This window comes from Zingiber officinale, chromosome 7B (genome assembly GCF_018446385.1).
Source record: "Zingiber officinale cultivar Zhangliang chromosome 7B, Zo_v1.1, whole genome shotgun sequence".
Lineage (NCBI taxonomy): Eukaryota > Viridiplantae > Streptophyta > Magnoliopsida > Zingiberales > Zingiberaceae > Zingiber > Zingiber officinale.
This window is the reverse complement of record NC_055999.1, coordinates 1456451-1481246: the sequence shown is the minus strand read 5'-3', so window position 1 is coordinate 1481246 and position 24796 is coordinate 1456451. Positions and strand designations below refer to the sequence as shown.

The window sequence follows — 24796 nt, the reverse complement described above, 5'->3', positions numbered from 1 at the left end:
CGATCAAAGCCAGGTTGGTGTTTTTGCCAGGTTGGTGTTTTTGATAGTGACACCGCTGCTGCCCTGAAAATCATTTTTTTTTTCAAAAAAGAAAAAAAGAAAAGCATACCAGATCACTAATATTAATACAAATCGTTGTTTCAGTAAGTAGCTGTTGTGCAAATCCATATATAGTTTATCTCTTTCTAATAGCATTATCATCAGGCATTGTTACTCCCATCCGAACAACCAACATGACCAATATAGCTACTGGATAGTTCAATGGAACTGCATTGTAAGGTGTGCTTACTTGTGGAACAAAAAAAGGACAGCTAGCTTGAGTTTTGATGCTTAGAAATAATAACTCGAAGACGAGTAAATGCATGAGAGAGTGTCTGATAAACTCTAATTAGATGGCCGTTAAGTTCAAACTGTAGATATAATAATGCAAGAGGAAAAGCCACCTTTTTGCCATAAGACAATGATGTAGTGGAGAAGAGCAAAACTCCATTAGTACTTAATCACACACATGTACGGAAAGTCAGGTTGTGTTGATCCTAAACAAGGAAAGCAAATGAACAATAAGATATTGAATGGATAACACGACACAAGATCACGCAATAAACACAAACTTTGCTAAAGATATGCTTTTTCGTATTGACTGAATTTGATTTCATACACGAGGCTGACATCTTGAAGTTATGAAAGTGTTTTAATGATAGCACTTCATCGAACACTTGATCTCCCTGCTACATTAGATTGGACTGACAGCTCCACCGAGAATCATGACACGCGAGCGACCAAAAAGAAATAAAATCTAGGCGAAAGAGAGAAAATGTCGTGCCATCACGCGCCTAACAACACAAAAATCACAAACGCACATAGGATTCTAAGATCTCTCTACGTACGAATTGAAGGAAGTTGCAGCGTAACTCACCAGTGAAGGCGGTGAAGCGAATGTGAAGGGTGGAAAAGCTCTTGCAGCTCTTTGACTCCCCCTTTATACTCACTCATGGTAACGATCTAAGACGACGACGATGTAATAAACATTTGACGATGTAGGAGTCCGTCGACGCCCCGGATCTGGAGGCCGGAGAGGAGTTTGCCGGAGAGGAGTTGGATGGAGCCGCGTGAGATGAGGAGTTGGGAGAAGGGTTCGGGATAAAAAACGATCGAAGATAGAAGTTGGGAGAAGGGTTCGGATTTTCTACTCCTTACCTAGATCCAACGGTTTGTATTAATCAAGATTTAGATCCAACGGATTGTATTAATCAAGATTTAGATGAGATTTTAAACATAGACAACACTTTTTATAAAACGTTGTCGTAGACACTAAAAATCAGTCTAATAGACAACGCTTTTTACGAAGCGTTGTCTTTGACCAGTAAAAATCACTAATAGACAACGATTTTTAGAAAAGCGATGTCTATTAATAAGAAATAATGAAATAGACAACGCTTTTCACTAAAAGCGTTGTTAAAAAAAAATAGACAACGTTTTTTTATAAAAAGCGTTGTCGTTTAAGTGTTGTAGAATCCCAATTTTCTTGTAGTGATCCTAACGTTAGCGTTGTGAGTGTGGTCTTTGCATGTATTTCCGCTGCATATCATCATCATCAAAGCAAGACAATGAAGTGCGACGAGCTATTCACCCCCCTAGCTACAAATCGACCCTAACAAGTAAAAACAAAATTAAACGAAAGTATTGAATGAGTGTGTTATTTCCAATGTTATTTCCAACTTCGAGCATCAATGCTCTTTTTATAGCCTTCATCTTCGATCTAACCGTTTGCTAATGTGGCACCTTCCAGACACCTGGAAGCAATACGGGCACTTGATTAGCACCACTGCGGTGTTGACCTAACTCTAACTTATAGGAGTAGTGTTGGTTTTAGAAGATCAGTACCACTGTGGTGTTGATCTTCTAAAACCAACACCAGAATATTCTAAAAATTTGAATGAACTTCGATTTGGCATGTAGAACATCTCATTCTAATGCCCAAGTCAAAAGTTATGACTTCAAGAAGCTTACTATATTGTTCCCACATTAATAAGAATTCATCCTCTAAAGGCTTGTAGAAATAGAAATGAGAATGACCATAATCAATGTAATTAAATCACAGAATACTTTAAGCCCTAAGATGGGAAGAGAGAAAAACTATGAACAAAGAGTCTCACAGAGAGAGGCTGCGGCAAGAGGTCGACAACGAGAATAATGGGGCAGTACTGAAGGGCGCAATCCGGAAGCTTCATGGCTGCACGAGGATCTGAGAGCAAGGAACACTAGAGGGACAAGTATAGTGTCGCGACGGCGAAATAGGGTTGCCCTAGTTTATCTTCGTAGGTTTGATGAGAGAGATGGTGAGGGCGCAAGGTTCTGGAAGCTTCACGACCCAGTATGAGTCTGAGAGCGAGGAACACAGAAGGGGCAAGGACAGCGTCGCGACGGTGAAATAGGGTTGCCCTAGCTTCTCGTCGAAGTTTTGACGAGAGAGATGGTGAGAGGCACGAGGATCTAAAAGCTTCGCAACCGCATGAGGATTTGAGAGCGAGGACCAACGACGTAGGGTGAGGACGACGCCGCGGCAGTGAAATAGGGTTGCCCTAGTTTTTGGGTTAACCTATGACGAGAGAGATCGACTTTGGTTGCGAAGAAGAAAGTTTTCTATGAAAAAAATGCAAAAGCAAACAAGAAAAGCCAAACATGTGTTATTTGAAAAATAGAAAAGAAAAAGAAAATCAAATTAAACATGTTTGGTTAGAAAACACAAAAGCAGAAGAGAAGTCACGTCGCGACGTGCCAAAGTAGCAGTCGCGCAGGTTAACAACATTGTATATCTATGATGTGAATATATCTAAACGGCTTAGAGGGAATTAGGACAAAAAGGAGGGGCAATTTGGTCAAATCACTATAGCACCCCTTTTAGGTTATTGTTCACTCATGGAGAGGAGGTCATTTTCCTTCTTCGTGGATGTCTTCGGTGCCACCAGCACTATGACGCCGGAGGACCTCCGTCGCCACCAACACTATGACATCGGAGGACCTCCACCGTAACCACGAACCGGAAAAGAATTTCTTCTTTGCTTCTTCCGCCACTAGAGGAGACACCATTTTCTTCCTTGCTCCACGCCACCGCGACCGAGGAAAAACGACACTGTCGTTGGTGTTTGCCTTCTCCCTCGTCGCAAGCGAGCCACCCTCCCCTCCTTTGCTTTCCCTCTCCTCTCGTCAGCAAAGGCCTCTAGCCGCCTTTGGTCTTGAGGCAAGCCGTCGCCCTCCTCGCATCGACCATCGCTCGCCGCCGCCTCGCCATTGGTCGTCCCCTCACGCAGGCAACTTGGTTTACCTTCTCCGCCACCACCTTCTTCCTCTCTCTCCGCAGCCAGCCCCAGGCGTCGACGTCGCAATCGGCTTTGCTCTCTCTCGGTAAAGGACGGGCACGCCACCTCTCTTCCTTAAGGGAAGAGGCTCTTCTGTCGGCGACCACGCAAGTCCGGCGAGGCCAGCACCGCCGGTATACCCTGGCCTTACCCGTCTCTCATGCAGCCGCCATCTCCAACGGCAGCCAGCCACAATCGTCGCCCGACCTCACAACGTCACTACCGCTGTTGGTAGCCCCTGTAGCTAGATCCGATAGTCCAGTACCCTTGCCTGTAGGTTCGACGTTGATCCCGCCCTTGATTTGCGTCGTCACGTGCTGTTGATGCAGTCCAACCTCTCCCGAGCAACCGTTGTAGTGCACCTTGCTATCGTGTTCTGGCCTTCGTGCCAATGTCATATCTCGCTTTGCGTGCCGCATCTCCCGGCCTGCATGTCGCTACTATCTCCCGACCTACATGTCGCTATTATTTATCGGCCTACGTGCCACTACTATCTCTCAGGCTGCATGTCGTCTTCCGGATCTAGGTCGTGTTTGAGTAGATGCCGTCAGATCCAACTATTCATCCTGCTCGGAGTCATCTGCTTTTCCAGATCACGACAACTCGAGCAGCATCCCATCCGAGGGCATCCCGTGGGCCAGGGTACGTTCTCGTATTCACTCTCCATTCATTTTATTATTCTAGTATTAGTTTGTTATTTATATATTCGTTGAATCTCTCTCGAGCCTCGGGATACCAGGGACCAGGGCAACTCGGTTGCTCGTTGTAAGTGGCGTTGACTAGAAGACTTCTGACGATTTGGTCAACATAGAAGTCATCTCAACATACCCCCTCCGAGACGTCGTAATACAGTCAACATTTTATTCATATTACCTAACAGTTTTTTTGACTCAGATTTCGGACAAAATAACACACATATATATATATATATTCTGACTCAGATTCCGAACAAAATAACACACACACATATATATATATATATATATATATATATATATATATAATTGAACATTTAAATTATTAAAAAATTAAATAAATTACAACCCGACTAATCACCGCTAGTGTCTGACCAAAACCTACGCCTGAGCGCACATCGTGTTGGAAGCAAACCAAGTACACCCTGACTGGAGTCGTGACCAGCTGTGCCAGCTCAGCTAGAGCAGCACCATCTCAGGCTTCCATTGTGCGGCTTGGCCAGCTCACGGTACAATGCACATTGATCAATCAATCAACCTTCTCATTTTTCCAGTTGACTAAGTAAACTCATTCTGCGAGGGGCAGCAGCCATGCCTAATTTCTACTGAAAACAGAGCTGATAATCCTGTAAATTCACGTATGAGTCCGTCCTCTCTCCCTCTAGAAACTACACCCGTACTTCGTCGACGCGCTTTTCTCATCCCTCCCAACTAAGCGAATTGCTCGGACGGGGAATTCCCACGGGAGATATTGGCAATAGATGTAGACAACTAGTACCCTACTTAGCTTATACTCTTCAATAAACTACACATAGACGAAACAATGATTCAACTGAACCGTTTCAAGTTTCAACAGCTACCGAATCACGCAGAACTTGCGCTTGCAGTTGGATGTTTCCGCATGCCACAAGCTGTCATCGGTCATAATTAACTCGTCTCATCGTACAAAAGCACTTGATCCCAATTTAGTCGTACTTATACACACACAACCGCACAAGAGGCTTTCACGGTCATATAAAATTGAAGCGCGCAGCATACATGCAATTTTTTTATAATCGTCTAACTCAAACCGCGTCGAGCAAAGCGTGTCGAGTAAGACTCGAAGGAAGCTATAAAATCCAGAGCAACCTCGCCATGTACCACCACATAACAAGCTCTTCTCGTTCCCTTCAGCTAAATTCGCTTCGATGGCCGTAACAAAGAGAGCAACGTCGGGCGCATGGAAGCTCCTGCGCCTGGCTCTTCTATGGACGCGCAAGGGCGGCGCGTTCAGGCGCGGCGGCGCCTTCGTCGGCCTCCGCCTGGGGGACTACATCAAGAGCCTCAAATCCGGCGGCCGTCGCGCCGAACAGCTCCATTTCGGGGAGCGCGAGTTCTCGTTCGAAGAGACGCCGATCCTCCGCTTCAAGACGCCCTCGGCAAGGTTCCTCTGCTTCCCCTGCATCGCCGCACCTGCCGCAGACGAGGACTACTTCTTCAATGTTCACGGGCAAGACAGGAGCGCTACGACCGGTTACTGGATCGACGACGGCGAGACCAGCTCCGACGGCGAGGTGGCGCCGGAGTGGAGGGAATTGGACGAGCAGGATGTACGAGGGGAAGAGGAACTGGAGGGAATAGATAGCAAGGCCGAACAGTTCATAGCAAAGTTCTACGAGCAAATCAAGATGCAGAGACAGGTCTCGTGGATACAGTACAACGATATGCTCCTTAGAAGTGTGAATTGATCACCCTCAAATTCTTTCTGATCGCGGGGTGTAAATATTGTGAGCTTTTGATCGGGATTTACTTGAAGCTTATAATTCTTTTTTGCTTTTTCTCAGTGTAATAAAAGGGTTGTATTTGTATGAAGCTTCCATCCAGAGGGAAACAACGAGAAAAATAAAATTGAGCGTTGACGTGGCGAGTGGCAATTGGTTGTTACTCGATTTCTGGTTTTGAAATCCGAAAATTAGTATTTGTACTCGCAACGAATACCACAATTTTCATCACCACAATTAAAGTGTCGTCGGGTGAACCCCATGGCTTCGCTTCCCCTTCCGCCTTCTTCATCCTTGCTCGGCTGTCGTCGTTCCTTTGCTCCTGCTTCTTCGGCTCTCCCTTTTCCTCGCCCATCAACGGGGGCCCTGCAGAAATCGACCCGTAGGAAGAAGTTCTTCGTTCCAGCTGCTGCTGCGGTGCTGGATGAGGCCCCGGTGCTCGATCCGTCGCAAGACCCTAGGGATGCCGTCGCGTCCTTGAAGCTGAAGCTTCTTGTGAGTAGATCTGCTTCGCAGATTTGGATTGATCTTATTTAATATAGTTTCCTTATTGTTTGATATGCTTGGTGCGACCATTCGATTGATGCGATCTTTAACTTGTAGTAGGTTTTATGTGTTTTTTTGAAGAAAGTTTATTTCGGTTTTTCTCATCGAGAGTTTCTTGATTTTGTTCTTGGCATAGTCTGGTATTTGTTTCCTATTCATTCCATCTCGGTTTTCCTCATCGAGAGCTTCTAAAAAAAAATTCCTACTTTTTCTCACTTTCCATTGATTGATTTACATATTCTCATTACGAATCCCCCTCTCTTTGTTTTCTTTTGGCGAGTTTCTTGTAGAAAGTTCAAATTTATGCTTTGATACGCATCTGCTAACTGAATTCACTTGTAGGAATGTAGTTCTCCGATTGTTTGAAAATATTTTGAGTATCCGTAGGATTTCATTTTCACGAGGAGAAAAGTTTCTTATGCGCAAACGCATTATCAGATGGCTTTAAGTTTAACAGGGCTCTTTCCTCTTACCAAAAGGCCCATTATTGCATTAAGAGAGTTGCTTAGAGTCTTAGATCATTTGTGATAGAGAACTTCTAACGAGATGATGACTTTTATAGTTTCCCTCCAGAAGTTAGTGATGCCTTTTGACTAAACTAAAATGCCCAGTAGAGTGTGCCAATCCAACAAATATAGCTCCTCTACTCGTGAGGACAAGATATGAGATAAACATTAGATTGGCCCCAACTATAGATTATTTGCTCTGAATCACTAGTGTAGTTAACAAGGAATTATCTCCCACCCCTAGGATGGAATTTTGATTTCCCTATAGCTAAGCAATATTCAAGACAGTTGGCCAGTGGACTCTAATTGTCTAGTCTGAGCTTTCCCAGTTTTACATGTAAACCTACATGCAGAAATTGGCTCACAGTCTTTTAGGAAACTTAACATTTAGCACAAGCAATTTTAGGGTTGATTGAGAATATCCTCATTGATTTGATAACTGATCCATGAACTCCACATTAGTTAGGCCTCCAATCGAGCATTCAACCACTGTGTTCATTGAAAAGAAAGAAAATTTGATTTTTGAACTTGGTCTTTAATATTGAATTAAAATTGGGATGTGAATAGAAGTTCCAAAGTGTCAACAGACATCCTTGAATAAATGAATCAGAAGCAATGAAATGTGATCCTGTTTGAAAGCGGTGGAGATGGTTCGCTGGGCAGGTGGCGCTGATGTTGACCGGGAGATGGCTATGCTAGGGAGAAACGATGACGCTTGGCACGCCTTCCAGTTTCTCTTTGCGCACACTCGAAAGAGGCGCTGCTGTTGACCGGGAGATGACTTTGCTAGGGAGAAACGATGACGCCTGACACGCCTTCTAGTTCCTCTCTGCGCACACTCGAAAGAGCAAACCGAATGTTAGAGCAAAAATCAGGAGGGGGTTCCTGGCGTAGGTCCTCTGATGCTCAAGTCAGTACAGTGGTCGAGCGAAAGTGGAGAAGATGAACAGTAAAATGCGAGTGCGTAACATTGCGTATTCAAGCGTAAAACATAAAATATCAAGCATACAACATACCTCGCCAACGGAAAGAACCCCTTTTTATATCACCTCTCATAACCTCAATAATGTTGAGTGAATCTGATGCTCAAGTCTACTGGGCTGGCCGGCTTTATCCTGAGAGCCATAGTGTTGAGTGAATCTGACCGTAACTGTCACCTCACCCTGACTTTGACCACTACCTCACCTTGACTTTGACTGACACGTCATCTATGTGTCCACTTACAACACACCATATCAAAATGATTTGATGAATTTTAAGTTTACCAAACACAATTTCTACATTGCACTGGGTGCACAGTTTTGGTCAATTCCAATAAACACAGCAGCAATGTAAGACTCAATAATGTCCAGTAGACCAGTAGACATCCAATCCCAGATGTAGAAAGAATTACTATCAAATAAAAAGGGGACCCTTGGCGCTCCTTTCTATTAAATTAATTAGATTTCTTTTTTTTATACTTAACCTGCTCTTTTTGTATCCTAGTTCTACTTATTGGATCTCTGTGATTCAATACACCATACCAGCCATATAACATTTGTTGTATTAGCAAATGAGCTTAAACTCTGGATTTGCTTTGGTTCAACCATTTGATCTGTTTGCGTCCACTGATTCAACCATTTGATGTGTGTGCATCCTCTCAAACTCTGTATTTTGTTTGCATGTGCATCTGTTCTAGTGATACGTAACATTACCTGACCAATTCATTTCATTTATAAAGCAAGTCCAATGAGCACCCTAAAGGAAAATTAGTAGCATAAACATGTAATCTGCAAGATTGTTAATACTTTGTAGCCTCTAGTCATATATTTGGTATTACACATGTTTTTGTACATGAACATTCTCAAAAAAAGCATGTTAATCTTATGATCCTCTGTTCCTCTTATAGCTTTCTTATACATAATTCAATACAGAGTGCAGTTTCAGGGTTGAATAGAGGCCTTGCAGCTAGTGAGGAAGATCTGAGAAGAGCAGAAGCTGCTGCCAAAGAGCTTGAGTCTATAGGAGGAACAGTTGATCTAACAAGAGACCTAGAAAAACTTCAAGGAAGATGGAAATTAATCTTTAGCAGTGCTTTCTCTTCTCGCACGCTTGGTGGAAGCCGTCCTGGACCTCCAACAGGCAGGCTAATTCCATTAACTCTGGGACAGGTATGCTACAAAGAAAGCTTTTCATATGGATGGTATGAACTCATAATTTGTGTGGCAAGCAATAATCACAAACCAGGTAAATTCCCATACAGGTTTTCCAACGGATTGATATATTTAATAAGGACTTTGACAACATAGTGGAGCTTCAGTTTGGCACACCATGGCCACTTCCGCCGATTGAGGCTACAGCTACTTTAGCTCACAAACTTGAAATTATTGGTAAGCATATACTTGAATCATGGCCTACCTTCTCATTAGTAGGTTGAGTTCTAAAAATGTCATTTTGTGAATTTTTCTAAGTTCAAAGTGCATCCAGGGGTAGATGGACTCTTATATTTATCCTTGTATAGACAAATATGCCGCTATATTGTTTCCATTCAGTATTAGGTTCTCCCATTTTTGTTCTATCAACTAGCATTTTCATGCCCAGCATGGGGATTGTATGATGTTTTTTTTCGCTGAACCGGTTAAATCATGGTTTTATTATTCAATCAAACTAGATTGACCTCCGGTTTCCAGTTTAATTGGTTATCCATCCTGTCCTGCCTGGTCTTAGAAAATATTAGAATTGAGTGCAACAAAAAATGTATTGAGGTTGATCCATCCTCTCCTGTCTAGATTTTTTGATGAATCCACTTCAATGAAGAATTAACTTCCATCTCTGTGCAGGGACTTCTAACATAAAGATAACATTTGTCAACACTACTATAAAGCCCACGGGGAGCTACTCTCAGCTTCCACAGCTGGAAATTCCTCGTCTTCCAGATTCACTGAGACCTCCTTCCAATACAAGGAGTGGTGAGTTCGAAGTCACTTATGTTGATAGAGATACTCGCATCACTCGAGGAGATAAAGGGGAGCTTAGAGTTTTTGTCATTTCATGAGCACCAGTATATTTCTCTTCTTCAAGTTTTTTCTCGTAAGTTTCTACCAGGTATTATTCTACGTTTTTCAGTTTATACGTTGAAATAACTGATGAATTCGTTATTGTACATGCTGTAAATTTTAAGAACTTTGTTACATACTGTTTGCTTAGGTTGGAAATAAAGATTCAAGTACCCATCAAATAATGCATTCTAACATGTAACACCTTTCGCTTTACGTTCATTGCAAAAGGAGATGATACTGTCTCAGTCTTGGATTTCATAATTAATAGCTGGGAACATGAATTAGGATGATCGACCAAGCATTTGATAATTACTTGACAGAGTCAAAAAGAGTGGCTCTTACTATAACCAAGGCAGACAATCACGGTAAGCATTGTCTTCTAAGATAATAAGATCCTATTGTGCAAGTTATGCAACTTGGACATCAAATCTAAGGAAATTGATGGTAATTATTCGAAGCCGATAGGCTTCTGTAGCAATATAAAATGAGTTCTTCTAATTAATTATATGGGAAAACCTTCGATGTCGATTTGTAGGCCATAGTCGACTCATTCCGGCGAGATTTGCATAAATAATTATCAATAAATAATTCGAGTAGAAAAAATCGTAGTAGCTTGGCGAAGACAGGCCAATGCTTAGTTTTTTTAATTTTTTTTTTGTTATTATTAAGGGTTTGTCCTATCGTTGGATGCCTTACTACAATTAATTTATAAGTGTCTTCCTTTATTTGCTTAGACATATTTTTAAAATGATCGTTTTATTTCCTGGAATAATCCATGGCGAAGTTTTGCGCCTTCGTGAGTAAGGAGGTTGCTACCATTGTTGTAGGGAGTCTTGGGGAAAGAGGAATTTGTACGATATAATGTGATTAATTGGATTATGATGTGGTTGACGATATAAAAAATCTAGAGAAATCATCTTGTTACTTCCAAATGTAGTCCTTGCTGTTGCCTTCAATCCATTTTCTACTTCTACTTATTGGTGCTTTCGAATGTCCTTGGGATTATGATATCACGATAAGATATTTAAATTGTCATTCAGACATTCACGGTTCGAACTCTAATAACGATGCATTTACAAGAATTTTTCTTATAAATGAAAAACGTAATAAAAAAAGATATTGAATTTTTGAATTGATTATTTTTCCATTTGGACGAAATCACTGTTGCATCTAGGGGTGTAAACGAATCGAATCGAGCCGAATATGCTGAAAAATTTAAGGCTCGAATTCGGCTTGAAATAGGTATATTCGAGTTCGAGCTCGATTCGAAGCTCGAAAATTTTAAAATGTTTGGTTCGAGTTCGGTTCGAATTAGGGTTCGGGTTCGAATTCGACTCGAAATATTCGAACATGTTCGCGAACTATTCGAATTATTACTCGAAAATAGGTTCGAAAGGCTCGAAATTTATTTATTTAATATATATTTAACTTATATTAATAAATATTAAGGCTCGTGAGCGGCTCGAACAATATAATTTGGGTTCGAGTTCGGCTCGAAAAAAAGTTCGAACATGTTCGAGTTCGGCTCGAATTCGATAAATTCGAATACGAATCGAATATTTTTCGAGCCGGCTTGAAAAGCTCGCGAGCCGGCTCGATTCGTTTGCAGCCCTAGTTGCATCCACCATTAATCGCGTCCTGCCATGTCAACCCTTCCATCAGTTGCCCAATGCAGGCGCTTAAAAACAAACATATGTTGGACCAGGCCATCACTACCAACCTGACCTGGAACTCTGTTCTTTTCCATCGGCGGCCGAACCAATTTAACTAATTCAAGACAGAGACCCACCAAATCGGCAAACTGTACATGGAGGTGGCTACATATGCTCTCTTACTCAGTTCCACTCTCATGCATGCTATGGATTGCAGAATGAGAGAAGACGTTGTACTGGTCCAAGACGCCGTCCACGGCTTGCTCCAACCCATTACCTTCTCAGCACCGCCCACCGTCCCTTCGCCCACCACCTGCTCGAGGGCAGCTGCGTTACCGTCTCCAACACATCCGTGTTCATTGACCTTGAAAGCGATGGCTTGGACGACACCCAGAGCAAGCACGGGCTGAGCATGATCACGCTTCTCTTGGACTGCGCAGTGGCAATTTCCGCCGATGACTTGGCCGAGGCTAATAGGATGGTGCACGAGCTGACCCAGCTCAGCCTCTCCTTACTCTGCTTCCTGCGCCGAGCGCGTGGTGGCTTACTTCGTCAAGGCCATGGTTTCCAGGGTGATGAACTCGTGGACAGGCATCTTCTCTCCGCTGATGATCCCCCACAAGGCCATTCTTTCTTGCTTCGAGACCTTCAGCAACATGTCGCCTTTCGTCAAGTTCGCGTACTTCACGGCCAACCAAGCCATCTTGGAAGCAATTCACCGAGCAGATAGAGTGCACGTCATCGACCTGGACATCATGCACGACCTTCAGTGGCCGGCGCTGTTCCACATCCTGGCCACGAGGCCCGACGGCCCTCCGCACGTGCGGATGACCGGGTTCGGTCCGTCGGCGGAGGAGGTCGGAAAGCGCCTCACCAACTTCGTGAGGCGGCTCCGGGTGCCTTTCGAGTTCGAGCCAGTGGCAGAGCGGCCCGGGGACGTGCACCCGTCTGCGATCGTCGCGCGGCAGAAGCAGGGGGAGGAGTAAGAGGTGGTGGCGGTGCACTGGCTGCAGCACGCGCTGTACGACTCCGCGGGGTCCGACCACCAGACGATGCGGCTTGTGCAGTTGCTAGGGCCGAGCAGGAGGCCGTCGCAGCATGCGCGGGGCCATTCCTGGACCGCTTCATGGGGGCGCTCCACTACTACTCGGTGATGTTCGACGCACTGGGGGAGTCGCTGCCGGTGTCTGACAATGCGGAGAGGCACAGGGTGGAGCAGGGGATCCTGGGCCGGGAGATCGACAACGTAGTGGCAGTGGGAGGCCCGGCGAGGAGCGGAGAGCAGAAGTTTGGGAGCTGGCTGGGCGAGATGGCGCGGCATGGGTTCGCGCAGGTGGCGATGAGCAGAAACACGCTGGCACAGGCGCAGTTGATACTGAACCTGTTCCCTTCTTCGCCGCCACCTGGGTACGCCATCCTCCATGGCGATCGAACAGTGAAGCTGGGGTGGAAGGGGACAGCGCTCTACACGGCGTCGGCACGGACAGCCGAGCCACGGTATTATAATGTGTAAGCGAAAATACATCAAATACTAATGGATACATTTAAAGGAAAACCAAGACTTACATTATGCATCTTATTGATTGGTGTGAGACCTGTAAATATCTGATTTTGCTTCTACTGCTTCATTGAACAACCAATTTACAGATCCAAAATCCAAATGTTTACTAATAGCCTTTGAACTGCAGCTTCCCTTTAGTCCACTCGCGTAAATGGTTTTGGTGAATATCGATCACTTTAGTCAGCCAAGGACAATTCATTATGGACTTTAACGTATTCATTTAAGATGGAGTCCGTGCTCTTTAAAGACGGCCGTAAGCTTCAAAACCTGGGTCCTATCAGCTGAATCCTTCCTGAACTCAGAAAGTGGGCTTCGTTAGCAAGTTCAGTTAGTTAATAACAGCATACACGACGCTAAACAATGACAACAATAACAATAATACAAATCTTTGACATTGTTGAAACAATTTCCTTCAGGTCTTCTATCAACAATTGACATCTGGATGAAGAGTGTGAACTTACTGAAAGACTTGACAACACACTATCTTATTAGATTATTTTAAATTTGTTGCACCTTGTTTTTTTGTACATGGAAAGTTGTAGCCTAATAAATATAGCTACAAACTCAAGTCATTAAATTGAATTTAAGCATTGTGGGTGGGTCAATTATCAAACCTAACCAAATTAACGGGTCAAGCTCTCAACTAAAATGCATTTCTAAATGATATCAAAGTGCACCTAACCCTCAGCATAATGTGCAAAAAAGGTTGTTTGTGTGATAATGGAGCCATCCTTTTATCTAGAATTTGCCAATTAGAAATGAATATGGATTATGAGCTGAACTATGGATCTTGCTGGGGACCCAAGCTTCAGCTGGAGTGCACTCTAAATTCGTCCCATATAGAGCTGAGCAAATGAAAAAAGTTTACAGTCTAGGATGAGTGAACTACTATTTATCTAGCTTAAGCATATTTTACAGGTCCCATTCTCCAACCTAAGCAAATTCTTACAAAATTACTTGTACTCGTAAAATAATAATAATTTAAATGGCTACAAAGAATTCAAAGAAATCTAAAATGATTTACAACTCCCACCTAATGGATGATAAAGAACAAATTATGTTGAAACTTCTAAATGCTAACCGGAAAAGATGATGGGCATACCAACAAATAAAAGTTTGAAAAATTCTGAGGAAATGTGCTATGCTAGATTCTTTATCAATCTCCTCATTTTCTCAATATTCTATATATGCACCACAACCAAGTAGATTATCTTATTCATGTTTATTCCATTCATCTATAGCAGTCTATTCTACCAAGTAGTAATTTCACTTGAACTCAACTAGTTGGCTAAAGGTGAACTAATTGAAGATTAAAGATATACATGGTTGCCTATATATGAGTGAGCCAATTGAAGATTAAACAAATATATGGTCGTATAATCACATATATTATGCAGACTACATTTGTGCTATGCAACTCCCTAATGTGAGTGCATTCTGCATAAGGAATATTGTATGCATGTGACAATGCCATTATAATCCAGTGATGTGGGCAACTTCAGAAGATGATCTAAATTTCATGTTTTGATGAGTGAATAGGAAAATGATTAATAGAAAAATTTCCATGAATTGCATCTAGAAAGGAAAGAATGTAAAATATAATTTATTGAAGAATGTAAAAATATAATTTGAAGCATTCAATATGACAACCAGTCTAACAGATTAGTAGTTATTTGCACATTATAAAATAATAAATGAAAGATCACAGTTATCAGCCAACAAGTTAAGAGATCAGCATACCAGAGCAAACCACTTCTCGCTCAACAGAGTATAGTCTGTAAGTTATTATGTGCAGGGAGGAAATATTTTTCATTGGCATCAGAGGAAGATTTTTTTGCTTTCTTGCCATCCAGTGGCAAAAGATGAATTAACTTGCTACTAGCAAGAAATGGGAGCTAAGACAAAATGGAAGTTACAATATAAGGAAACAAACAAAACGGAGGAAGCAAGATGTCATTAACCCCCTAATTGGGAATCTCTCTGAATAGATTAAGCTTGGGAAAATTTCGATTCAATCGTTTCAAAGAATCCTCAGAGAAGACGTTTCGCATAGCTAGATCCTTAGCTAATTCCTCTGCCACAGCTCTATGCCTAGCATAAGCAATCCCCTCAATAAGAATAATGTATGTAGTTTCATTGGTATGACATCCTTTGTCTACCATCTCTGCAAGAACGTTGATTGCCATATCAATCTTGTGAACCTTACACAAACCAAGGAGAACTGTGTTATAAGTTATGACAATTGGCTGGAGTCCACTGCGCTCCATATCCCTCATCAAACCAATGGCCTCATTTACCATCCCGTCTCTACACAAACATGAAATCAGGAGATTGTAAGTAACTTCATCAGGGTTGATTCCCTTGTCGATCATTTCCTCCACCATGTCAAGAGCCCTCGATCGGTTTCCATTGTTCCAAAGCCCTCCAATTACCACATTGTACGAGCTTACGTTTGGAGAACAGCCTGATTCAGCAAGCTTGTCAAGAACCTCCAGTGCATGAACAACGTTTCCCCTCTTGCAAAGGGCTGACAGGATGGTGTTGTAGTTCACTATATCAGGAAGGAAACCATTAGAAATCATAAAGTTCATGAACTCTATTGCCTGATCCAATTTACCATCTTTGCAATAAGCAGAGATCAAGGGGTCATAGCTATAAGAATCGGGCTTCAGCCCTCTGCTGATCATATCGTCAAGCAACTGCTTTGCTCTGTCTAGCTTACCTTCATGACACAAAGAGTTGATCAAAAGGCTATAGGTAACCGTATTGGGCTTCACACCTGTCTCAAGCATTTCACCAACAACCTTCTCTCCATCTTCCCATCTCTTGTAACTCAACAACCCACGGAGCAAGACGTTGTAGGACATTACATCCGGGTCGCATCCTCTCGAAGGCAAGCTCTTGAGGAACTCGTACGCCGCATCCACCATTCCTTCTCTGCACAGCCCTCGGATTATGGCGGTGTAAGTGTAGTTATCCGGCTGAAGCCCCTGCGACATCATCTCGTCCAAAAATTTCATGGCATCGCCAATCCCTCCCTGCAGCAGCGCCGCCTCGATCAAGATGGTGAAGGTGACAACAGTCGGCCGGCACTTGTCGTCCAGAAGCCTGTCCAAGGCCTCCAGGGCCAGGTCGAGCTTCCCCCTGGTGCAGAAGCAGCCGATGAGAATATTGTAGGTGACGATGTCCGGAGGACAGCGCCGGCTCTTCATCCGACCGAGGACCTCGATAGCCGATTCGATGCGGCCGGCCTTGCAGAAGCCGCTGACGAGCGCGTTATAAGCGAAGACATCGGGCTCACCGTGAGATTCCAGGATGTCCATCACGCGCACGGCCTTATCGACGCTCCTCGAGCTGCAGAGCCCCTTGATTAGCTTAGTGCAGAGGATGACGTCGAGCTTGTAGCCTTTGCCCACCATGTACTCCAGGAAATAGAGGGACTCGTTGAACTTTCCGGCTTTGCAGGAGCGGCTGAGGAGCTTCATGTAGTGAGACTCCTTAGAGTCTAGGGTTTGCGGCTGGGTCGCCTTGGCTTCAGCAGACGCCATTGCCTGATAGCTGCGGATCCTGATAGTAAAACCTCTACATCGACGGCCGCTGGAATTTCGGCGGAATGTGGAATGGAGAAGGAGGTGCGGAGCGAAGGACACGCGCAAAGAAATTGACATTTTTGGGCGGGATTAATCTTCTGTGAGCGAGCTCAGATCCTCGAACAAAGGAGGAGACGGCAGAGGAGCAGGATGGCGGTTCGCACGAATGCTTATGGATAAGGGACTCAGGCTTCATCTTCCCGTTTGTTTACTTGGGCGGAACTGAATAGACTTCTTCTCTTCCCAAATATTCCAAGTCATTTTCCGCTGTTTACTCGAATAGAAAAATGAGTAAACTAGGAGGACTAATTTGAAAAATGAGTGCTCTTCAAAAATTTCCTAAAATATATTAGGAGGGCGAAATAAAAAAAAAACCCTTAAACTATCGACCGCCCAATTAGGTCATTTTATTACCAGAAACGGGAACACGGAAAGGAATCGAGAAGAGATCGAGAGGGAGATTTGAGGTAAAGGTGGTGAAAGGAGAGAAATGATCTATCGTAACTGGTCTCTGCTGTCGTCTACCGTGGTGATATGGGGAGGCGTCGCCACCGCTGGACTCGCCGGGACTTTCCTCTTCGGCGGTAAAGTGCGTCGTCTCTTACGTTTTCTTCTCGCTCTTCAGCTAGTTTCCCTGTGATCTATTTATTACCCTTGCACAATTTTTTTTTCAATGCGTTTTTCTTGACCTAAGCATTCGATTGTTATGCCGCGACGTGGTTTCTTAATCTTAAAATTAGGGTTTTGTGCTGTTTAGAAATAAGTTGGGGAAAGTAGGGTGTTTAGGGAGGTCGATTGTTGTCGATCGTTTCAGATTGTTTTCCAGTATTATGAGATCTTCATCCGAGTGTAAAATTGCTTGCTAGTATGATCTTTTTCCTTTATTATTTGGCCTTGTTAGTGCTTTGGGTCTTGAATGCTCATGATAAAAATTGGAAACATAAATTTCAAGCTAATTTCTTTCACTGTTGAACTGGCATCTATTCCGTTGAATCTTTATAAAACACTAGAATTTGGCTTGATTTTGTGATCTGATTCTAGACAAAGTTGCTTGTTTTCTACTAGAATACATGAGAAAAAAATAATGGTTTTGTATAAATTTGGACTACACTTAACCAATTTTAGAAGAGATGGTGGAGACCGGGAGGACTGTATGAAGTGAGTGAATCATATGGAAACCTTATTATACTATGGAATGTAAGAAAGTGTACAATTTGAAGGGGGGCAACTACTATATTATAAAGACACATTTTAAAAGGCATCCCAATTAAGCGAAAAGAGAAGTGACTGAAGACATCTTGTGAGATAGATAGAAGATAGTCACTAAATATATTAAACTAAACTGGAATAGACGGATTATGAGTGAGCGAGAGAAAAAAAATTGAGATGGAAAAAATAAATAAAAAATATTTTTAAAATACATACATGTCTCCAGGGATTGAAAGCAACATTATCTTCCAATGTTGAAGAGATTGAATTAGAATTCTATGGCTTTGGCTTTCCATCAATAACGATCATATTTGCTCAAATAAATCTAGGAAAATCTTAGGATGATATTCCTATTATTCTAGTTCCAATATATCTTCATTCCTAAAAGACCTTTTTCTTAGATTTAAAATATCCCAGGTTTATTTCCTCTGCAATGCAAGGGATAAGAATTTAAATGCAGGTTACTTCATTTTGTTCTTTATTCTTCATTGTTGAAGTTTTCTTATCATAATTTGGTTGTTACATTTGTGTTTTTTGGGGATTTATAGCTTGATTGTGCATGGAATTTTGATAAGGATATATAAAGCAGAAACAAATTCTTTTGCCAACAGAACTTCTTTGTTGCTATTATTCTCACGGATATGAGTTTCTTAGTTTATGTTTCTCTTTGTTTTATCCCCTGTCACTTTCTCACTGTATTGCTTTATGGATAATTTAGTGAAACATATCTATATTCCTGTCCATTTTTTGAAATCCAAACGTAAGGTGAAGAATCATACTTCATAAGAAATCATTTCTTGAAAAAAATAAATTTAAAAAGTTATGACAAAGTTTAGGTCACTTCTCCAGTAGCTCTGAGGCAATGCTTAAGTAATAGTAGCGATGCTCAGCACTCATCATCCTGTTCTTTTGCTTTTAGTGGATGTTTAAAGTACGTTGGCCTTAGTAGTTGCTGACAGATTCATCTGTTGCTATCCCGATTGTAACATCTCGATCTCTTCTTTTTTCCCTTCTTCTCTGACCTATACTTTTTACAAGTTATTTTATGTCATGGCTAAATTTATCATAAAACATACAGGAGAAGTTTCAACGGTACTTGAACCGCGAAGGTGAGAGGCTCCGACTACATGAGAGGGCCATGATCAAAGCAAACCAAGCCAATTGAGTTAATGAGGCTGAGGAGAATATCATCTGGTTGCCATTTTGTTTTCTCCTATTCTAAGAAGTTTCAAGTTCAATAAATGTCGTTACAAACTTCCATTTGTAACTTGGTTTTGAGGTGTCACCCAGCAAACCAAGGTCTTCAGTTGTTCTCAAATTAAATCTTCTGATGTTTTGGATTGTGATATTTTGGCATCCGAAGCTTATTTTTAATACCTGATGTTTCGTAATAGTTGTTTTTTGTTTCGGAACACTAACACTCCGGCTGTCATTCACCACTCCTAGTGCCTTCTTTTGCACCAGCCTTTATTCCCAGTATGTCTATTTCTACCAGCATTTCTTTGAAGAGATCCTTATTGATTTCAATGGGGCTTCTAACGAGCTTTCTAATCTGCCAAACAGCAATTTGATTCCTTTCCTTAGTGCTAAATAAAGCTTGTATTAAATTCTTGTTGATGATATCAAATATATGCGATTTCCTGGGATGGGAACCATTTATTGGGTTAGGCCCTCTTCAAATCAATGCTCAAATGTTGTAGCATCTCCTTAGAATAATTCTACCTCCACATTATTCTGGTTTATCTCTTTTAAGTGGAGCATCATCACCATCTTCTCTGTGAGGGTGGTCAGGTCCAGGAACAACTATGAGTGCCATGAAGTTTTGTTGCGAATGGCAAGTTAAAATTGTCTCCTTTGAATTTTTTTTCCCCCACGGTACGAGGTCAGTTTCCCGATTGCTCTTACCTGAACTTTTGCTGCAGCAACAATATCTTGTACCCTAAAGGAAACAGGAAGGAAAAGCTCCTTCTCTATGCTTGTCGCAACTGCGATCACCAGGTCGATCTTGCTCATGATTTCAGTTTAATTTCCTAGCACGAGCACTTGTGTCTTCTCTCTCACTGTTGGTTTTTCTTCCCTTGCAACTTAATTAGGAGGTCGCTGACAACAACTGCGTCTACAGAAACGTGGTGCATCACTCTGCAGGCGAGTTCATGCAGCTCTTGCCGGTTGTGGCAGCTGATCCGACACTTCCTCGCACGAAATCCGTGAGGTGTGCAGTTTGCGATCATCCAGAAGCCGTGTTTTTCCAGGTATTGATGCTATTGGTGGATTCAGCGAGTGAAATACGTTTCGACTTTAGTTGATGGTGTTTCAATTCGTCCGTGGACCAAAACTTGTAGGCTATGTCTCGAAGCGAGGAAGGAATGACGCTGTTCTTCGTGTGCTGCAACCCCAACTGTGGCTACAGGTGGAGAGATTGATAATACGTTGGCATGGAGTGATTTGTAGATGATTATCAAAACTAATTATTAATGAGAACACTTCTCTGTGTTTTTTCTATGGATGGGGATTTTTTTTTTCCGGACCTACGGTGCAACGGTATCTAAATTATCATTTAGATATTTATGATTTGATCTTCAATTATGATAAATTTGTAAGATTTTTTTTTCTAATTAAGGTATGCAACTAAAAGATATTTGACTTTTAGACTATCCATTGCGAGTTCTGGTGGTCAATGGAAAAATTATATGGAATTAGGCTAATCATCCTAGAGTTAGTTAGGATTATTATTTTTTTTTTTGTTGATGAGAATTTTAGCCCCTAGAGTTATGGTACAACAGTAAGGACACTTAGTTGTCTCTCAGACATCTACGGTTTAATTCTTAGCTATGACATATTTGTAGTGATTTGTTCTCTAAATGGCTCCTGGATCGTTTGCGATAAGTGTTTTCTAATTTATCTTGATAGCTTGAGAAAAATTTCTATTAGATTGGACTGCTCATCAGGCTTAATGTTATCTAATTTTATTAATCATTTTTTTCTAAATGAGATTTACAATTAAAGAATATTGGACTTTTGGATTATTCATCGTAAGTATTTTTTTAATTTATTCTGATGGTCGAAAAAAAATTCTGTTAAACTGGATTGATCATCCTAGACTCAATGTTATTCGCCTGATTCTTTATTTGTTGATGAGAATTTTCTACCATTGATAAGAACACTATCCTATAGTCGTAGTTGTTGTGATCTCTTTGGTACGAAAATTCCCTTTGTTGTCTCCTCAATTATAGTTTTAATTTGCCCCGACGGATTAACGTAGTTAGAGTATGAATGTGAGTTTGTTGTGATAGGTCTGGTGAAAATGGCTCATTTGGGTGTTTGACCTTATATCGATTTCATCTTTTATGTGATTATAATTTTATTTTTTTTAAATCTTATTTTACATTACTTTCAACGGTGCATGTGGAATAAATTAATCATAGTGCTCTATTTTATTTTAAATAATTAAATAAATTAGTATATATATCTCGGCTGAGGTCAAGTCGCTTCGCATCCAGAGGGGGTAAATCATGATTAAGCTGGACAAGAGAGGTGACTGGGGGGTCGAGTGAAATTTAAAGCGCAGTAGATTGAGGTTTTACGCCCGTGTGCAACTAGCGACCCTCGACCCCTGAACCTCCGTTGCAAGCGTCAGACACCCTTCCAGCTGATCCAGCCCGTGGGGACGAACAATCGAAGAAGAGTTGCAAAAAGGTGGAACCGCCATCTTAACGACCCCCTGGGTTCGGCCCCACATATATTCAAAGGGGGTAAATCACGGTTAAGCTGGGCAGGAGGGGTGACTGGGGGTCGAGTGGAATTTAAAGCAAAGCAGACCGAGATTTTACGCCCGTGTACAACTGGCGACCCTCGACCCCTGAACCTCCGTTGCAAGCGTCAGACACCCTTCCAGCTGATCCAGCCCGTGGGGGCAACAATCGAAGAAGAGTTGCAAAAAGGTGGAACCGCCACCATAGCGGCCCCTTAGGTCCGGCCCCATAGATATCCAGAGGGGGTAAATCACGGTTAAGCTGGGCAGGAGCGGTGACTGAGGGTCGAGTGGAATTTAAAGCACAGCAGACCGAGGTTTTATGCCCGTGTGCAACTGGTAACCCTCGATCTCTGAACCTCCATTGCAAGCGTCAGGCACCCTTCCAGCTGATTCAGTCTGTGGGGCTAACAATCGAAGAAGAGTTGCATAAAGGTGGAACCGTCATCTTAGCGGCCCCCTGGGTCCAGCCCCACAGATATTCAGAGGAAGTAAATCACGATTAAACTGGACAGGAGAGATGACTGAGGGTCGAGTGAAATTTAAAGCACAACAGATCTAACGACCCTCGACCCTTGAACCTCAAGCGTCAACACCCTTCCAACTAATCCAGCCCGCGGGGGCAACAATCGAAGAAGGGTTGTGCAACTCTTCGAGAGAGAGAGAAAGAGAGGCGGTGAAAGGCGGAACGCCACCGACCGAGCCTTCCTCCTAGTTGGTATCCGCATTGGATTCTAGGGTTTCGTCCTCTCCGGCACGCGGGTCGCCGTGAATCCAGGTCCCTTTCCTTTAGCTCAATTTTGCCGCGATCTATTCTATTTTGGGTTTGGATCTCGATTCAATTCCGTTCTTTTGTTCTCCTTCAATGTGTTCTACTTGTTCGGGTTTTTGTTTCCGGGCGACTCCAGGCGAATGGTTTGTTAGGATTTGGGGGTATCGGTTTGCCTTTTCACATGGAATTCACTGTCGATCTTTTCCTCGCTTCGTGATTTTGGCGAATGAACTTCTTATTTTTCCTTGTATTTTCTCATTACAAGGATGCCGCTGGTTGACCTTTTCATTCCTTTTGGGCTTTGTAACTCGTAAGTTCTCTTATGAGGGATTAACTCTGTTTTGTCATTGTGATTACTAAAATTTCCAATTGGATTACTGAAAGAGATTGACATAATTCACTGATGCAGGCAGCCTTTTTTTTTACTTCTCAATCAGGTAAGCTTTGGGCATTGGAGTTGCAAGGGGGAGGATAGCATACTTCTGTGAGTTTCATGGGTTCTCGCATAATCACTCCTGAGGATGTTTTAGAGTCTCTGATGGATGATGGAACCATAGATGCCATCAGATTGAAGATCATTAACCAACTAAAGGCCAATGTAAGTAATTTGGTGCATCAACCTTACCATGAATGGTTATCATCTTGGATTTATATATAAAGGTTTATGTGTTTTCGACCAAATATTAAGTGAACTTGAACATGTTTCTCCCTTGTGTAGTGTGTGTTTGGTTGAATGTGGCTCAAGTGTGTCAGTTCTCTTGATCTTGGTATAATCCATCTCCCTTGTGGTTTTCATGATTGGTTAATTGTTGACCACTCTCATTTAGGGTTCCTGCAATGATGTCACATGAGAGATGGCTCACTTTCTCTTTGTTCTTTCTTCAAAGTGATCTATTAGCTGCTGGCTTAAGAAGTTGAATTCAGAAAAAACAAAGTCGAATACATCGATTGAGAATTCTGCATAAATTTCCTTATAGGTAGCTGTATTTTTAGCTGATTGTTAACACTGCCAATAAAATATTCTGCATGCTTCCATCCCTAAAATTTCAATGTCTAATTTCAGGAAGGGCTTAAAAACAATACAATCACTATGGTGGAGCAAAGCAAAGTTCTTAACTCCCATGGTGCAGAGAAACAGACTAAGAGAGAGTTATTTGATGCACTACGACGTGAACTTGAGTGAGTATTGCTATCCACTGAAATGTGCATATAGCCTTTTTGTTTACTAGGGTTGAGGAATATTGCTATCCACTGAAATATGCATTTAACCTTTTTCATCAATCTTCCCCTTATGAAACTTTGATATTTCTGATGGAATAGCTGTGAGGATTTTCCTATTTTTTAGTTTGTTAAGAGTCAGGATCTTGTCTTGCAATTTTTCTTGAGCCATCAACTTTTCATGACCTTATTTGAAGTGTCTAAGCCCATTGTCTGATTGACAAAGCTTCCAAGGTTCTAGAGAAGAATGAGAAGTGTCATCAAACATATGTGTGCTGGATATGAGGAATCTAGTGAGCCATGAGATCTCTTGTCCTCATTTTTCTGGCCTTGGATTGTGCGTGGCAGGGCGTGGCAGGCACTGATTTTATAGGGATACTCATCACAAGTTAAAAACAAAAGGGATCTACCGATCGTCAGAATGGCATTTGTGGATCTAATTGTTACTCAATTTTTGCAGAATTCAGGTGCTTGAGAAGGCATCAAGGGCTGTTTGGGAGCTGATTCTCGATGAGAGTGACTTGGGAAAGGAGATCAGCGAAACAGTTGAAAGAGTCTTCTGTAGATTAAGTGGCCAAGAGTTTTTGCCACCATCCCCGCCTACTACAAGTTATGTTCATGAGTCAAATAAAGTAGAAGAACCACAGGAAACGGAAGCAGAGAAGGTGAAGGATATAGAGATGTCTGAGTCATCGACAAAGAAAAGGACCTTCAGCGAAATGAATCATTAATAATACCTTTGGTTAGGTTTACAAAGAGACTCAATTGCAGGATTTACTCCTGAACCCAAAGAGTTTGGGACAATTCTTTTGATTGTTTTTGTATTATCTTTCCCTTCAAATTATAAATGCTAACGGAGATTTGATTGAACAAGAGGACGGATAGGACCAAGCGAAGATTCAGTTTATTGTAGTTGTAGAGGTGCTGTTATATTATTATAATGCTATATGTAGCCGAATTTTAAATAGTTAAGATAAATATGATTTAATAATGTTGAATTTGACAATGATCCAAATAATTCAATATTGTGCATGAGCAAAGGTGAACCCTCATTTAAGAGTTTATCCCTCCTCTGGATATCTATGGGGTCGGACCAGGGAGCCACTAAGATGACCGTTTTTTTTTTTTTTTTTTACAAA

General features: G+C 42.1%; 5 protein-coding genes and 1 pseudogene across 8 annotated transcripts; 5 read left to right on the top strand and 1 right to left on the bottom strand.

Annotated features, from left to right (window-relative positions):
- The first annotated feature begins 5178 nt into the window (after positions 1 to 5178).
- On the top strand, positions 5179 to 5952 carry LOC122004959. Its single transcript, XM_042559837.1, has one exon. The coding sequence runs from the start codon at positions 5242 to 5244 to the stop codon at positions 5779 to 5781; it is 540 nt and encodes a 179-aa protein (XP_042415771.1). The 5' UTR covers positions 5179 to 5241; the 3' UTR covers positions 5782 to 5952.
- A 72-nt stretch (positions 5953 to 6024) lies between these two features.
- Positions 6025 to 10083, top strand: LOC122004958 (plastid-lipid-associated protein 6, chloroplastic-like). The gene is made up of 4 exons (XM_042559836.1): positions 6025 to 6309; positions 8780 to 9016; positions 9109 to 9235; positions 9686 to 10083. The coding sequence occupies exons 1-4, from the start codon at positions 6076 to 6078 to the stop codon at positions 9898 to 9900; spliced, it is 813 nt and encodes a 270-aa protein (XP_042415770.1). The 5' UTR covers positions 6025 to 6075; the 3' UTR covers positions 9901 to 10083.
- A 1628-nt stretch (positions 10084 to 11711) lies between these two features.
- Positions 11712 to 13126, top strand: LOC122007389 (annotated as a pseudogene).
- On the bottom strand, positions 12880 to 16911 carry LOC122004955 (pentatricopeptide repeat-containing protein At3g04760, chloroplastic-like). 2 transcript variants are annotated; one of them, XM_042559832.1, is made up of 3 exons: positions 14858 to 16911; positions 13123 to 13409; positions 12880 to 13020 (listed from the first exon to the last, which is right to left on the bottom strand). In XM_042559832.1, the coding sequence occupies exon 1, from the start codon at positions 16783 to 16785 to the stop codon at positions 15082 to 15084; it is 1704 nt and encodes a 567-aa protein (XP_042415766.1). In that variant the 5' UTR covers positions 16786 to 16911; the 3' UTR covers positions 12880 to 13020; positions 13123 to 13409; positions 14858 to 15081. The 2 variants fall into 2 exon arrangements, with proteins under 2 accessions (XP_042415766.1, XP_042415767.1); XM_042559833.1 differs by lacking the exon at positions 12880 to 13020 and having other exon boundaries at positions 13065 to 13409.
- Positions 16912 to 17158: 247 nt separating this feature from the next.
- On the top strand, positions 17159 to 20418 carry LOC122004956 (DNA-directed RNA polymerases II, IV and V subunit 9A-like). Of its 2 annotated transcripts, none has more exons than XM_042559834.1 (5): positions 17159 to 17291; positions 18995 to 19750; positions 19839 to 19914; positions 20010 to 20168; positions 20259 to 20418. In XM_042559834.1, the coding sequence occupies exons 2-5, from the start codon at positions 19722 to 19724 to the stop codon at positions 20337 to 20339; spliced, it is 345 nt and encodes a 114-aa protein (XP_042415768.1). In that variant the 5' UTR covers positions 17159 to 17291; positions 18995 to 19721; the 3' UTR covers positions 20340 to 20418. The 2 variants fall into 2 exon arrangements, with proteins under 2 accessions (XP_042415768.1, XP_042415769.1); XM_042559835.1 differs by having other exon boundaries at positions 18995 to 19754; positions 20039 to 20168.
- Positions 20419 to 22236: 1818 nt separating this feature from the next.
- On the top strand, positions 22237 to 24607 carry LOC122003464. 2 transcript variants are annotated; one of them, XM_042558571.1, is made up of 5 exons: positions 22237 to 22445; positions 22705 to 22749; positions 22877 to 23037; positions 23503 to 23618; positions 24118 to 24607. In XM_042558571.1, the coding sequence occupies exons 3-5, from the start codon at positions 22933 to 22935 to the stop codon at positions 24386 to 24388; spliced, it is 492 nt and encodes a 163-aa protein (XP_042414505.1). In that variant the 5' UTR covers positions 22237 to 22445; positions 22705 to 22749; positions 22877 to 22932; the 3' UTR covers positions 24389 to 24607. The 2 variants fall into 2 exon arrangements, with proteins under 2 accessions (XP_042414505.1, XP_042414504.1); XM_042558570.1 differs by lacking the exon at positions 22705 to 22749 and having other exon boundaries at positions 22238 to 22445.
- Positions 24608 to 24796: the final 189 nt, after the last annotated feature.

Excerpts from the sequence above, each read along its gene's own strand:
- LOC122004959 (XM_042559837.1), top strand. The coding sequence starts at position 5,242 with ATGGCCGTAACAAAGAGAGCAACGTCGGGCGCATGGAAGCTCCTGCGC.
- LOC122004958 (XM_042559836.1), top strand. The coding sequence starts at position 6,076 with ATGGCTTCGCTTCCCCTTCCGCCTTCTTCATCCTTGCTCGGCTGTCGT. Across the intron at positions 6,310-8,779 it reads CCTTGAAGCTGAAGCTTCTT|AGTGCAGTTTCAGGGTTGAA; the intron begins GTGAGTAGATCT and ends AATTCAATACAG. Across the intron at positions 9,017-9,108 it reads TTCCATTAACTCTGGGACAG|GTTTTCCAACGGATTGATAT; the intron begins GTATGCTACAAA and ends ATTCCCATACAG.
- LOC122004955 (XM_042559832.1), bottom strand. The coding sequence starts at position 16,785 with ATGTCAATTTCTTTGCGCGTGTCCTTCGCTCCGCACCTCCTTCTCCAT.
- LOC122004956 (XM_042559834.1), top strand. The coding sequence starts at position 19,722 with ATGAGTGCCATGAAGTTTTGTTGCGAATG. Across the intron at positions 19,915-20,009 it reads GTCGCAACTGCGATCACCAG|GAGGTCGCTGACAACAACTG; the intron begins GTCGATCTTGCT and ends CAACTTAATTAG. Across the intron at positions 20,169-20,258 it reads CAGAAGCCGTGTTTTTCCAG|GCTATGTCTCGAAGCGAGGA; the intron begins GTATTGATGCTA and ends CAAAACTTGTAG.
- LOC122003464 (XM_042558571.1), top strand. The coding sequence starts at position 22,933 with ATGGGTTCTCGCATAATCACTCCTGAGGATGTTTTAGAGTCTCTGATG. Across the intron at positions 23,038-23,502 it reads TTAACCAACTAAAGGCCAAT|GAAGGGCTTAAAAACAATAC; the intron begins GTAAGTAATTTG and ends GTCTAATTTCAG. Across the intron at positions 23,619-24,117 it reads GCACTACGACGTGAACTTGA|AATTCAGGTGCTTGAGAAGG; the intron begins GTGAGTATTGCT and ends CAATTTTTGCAG.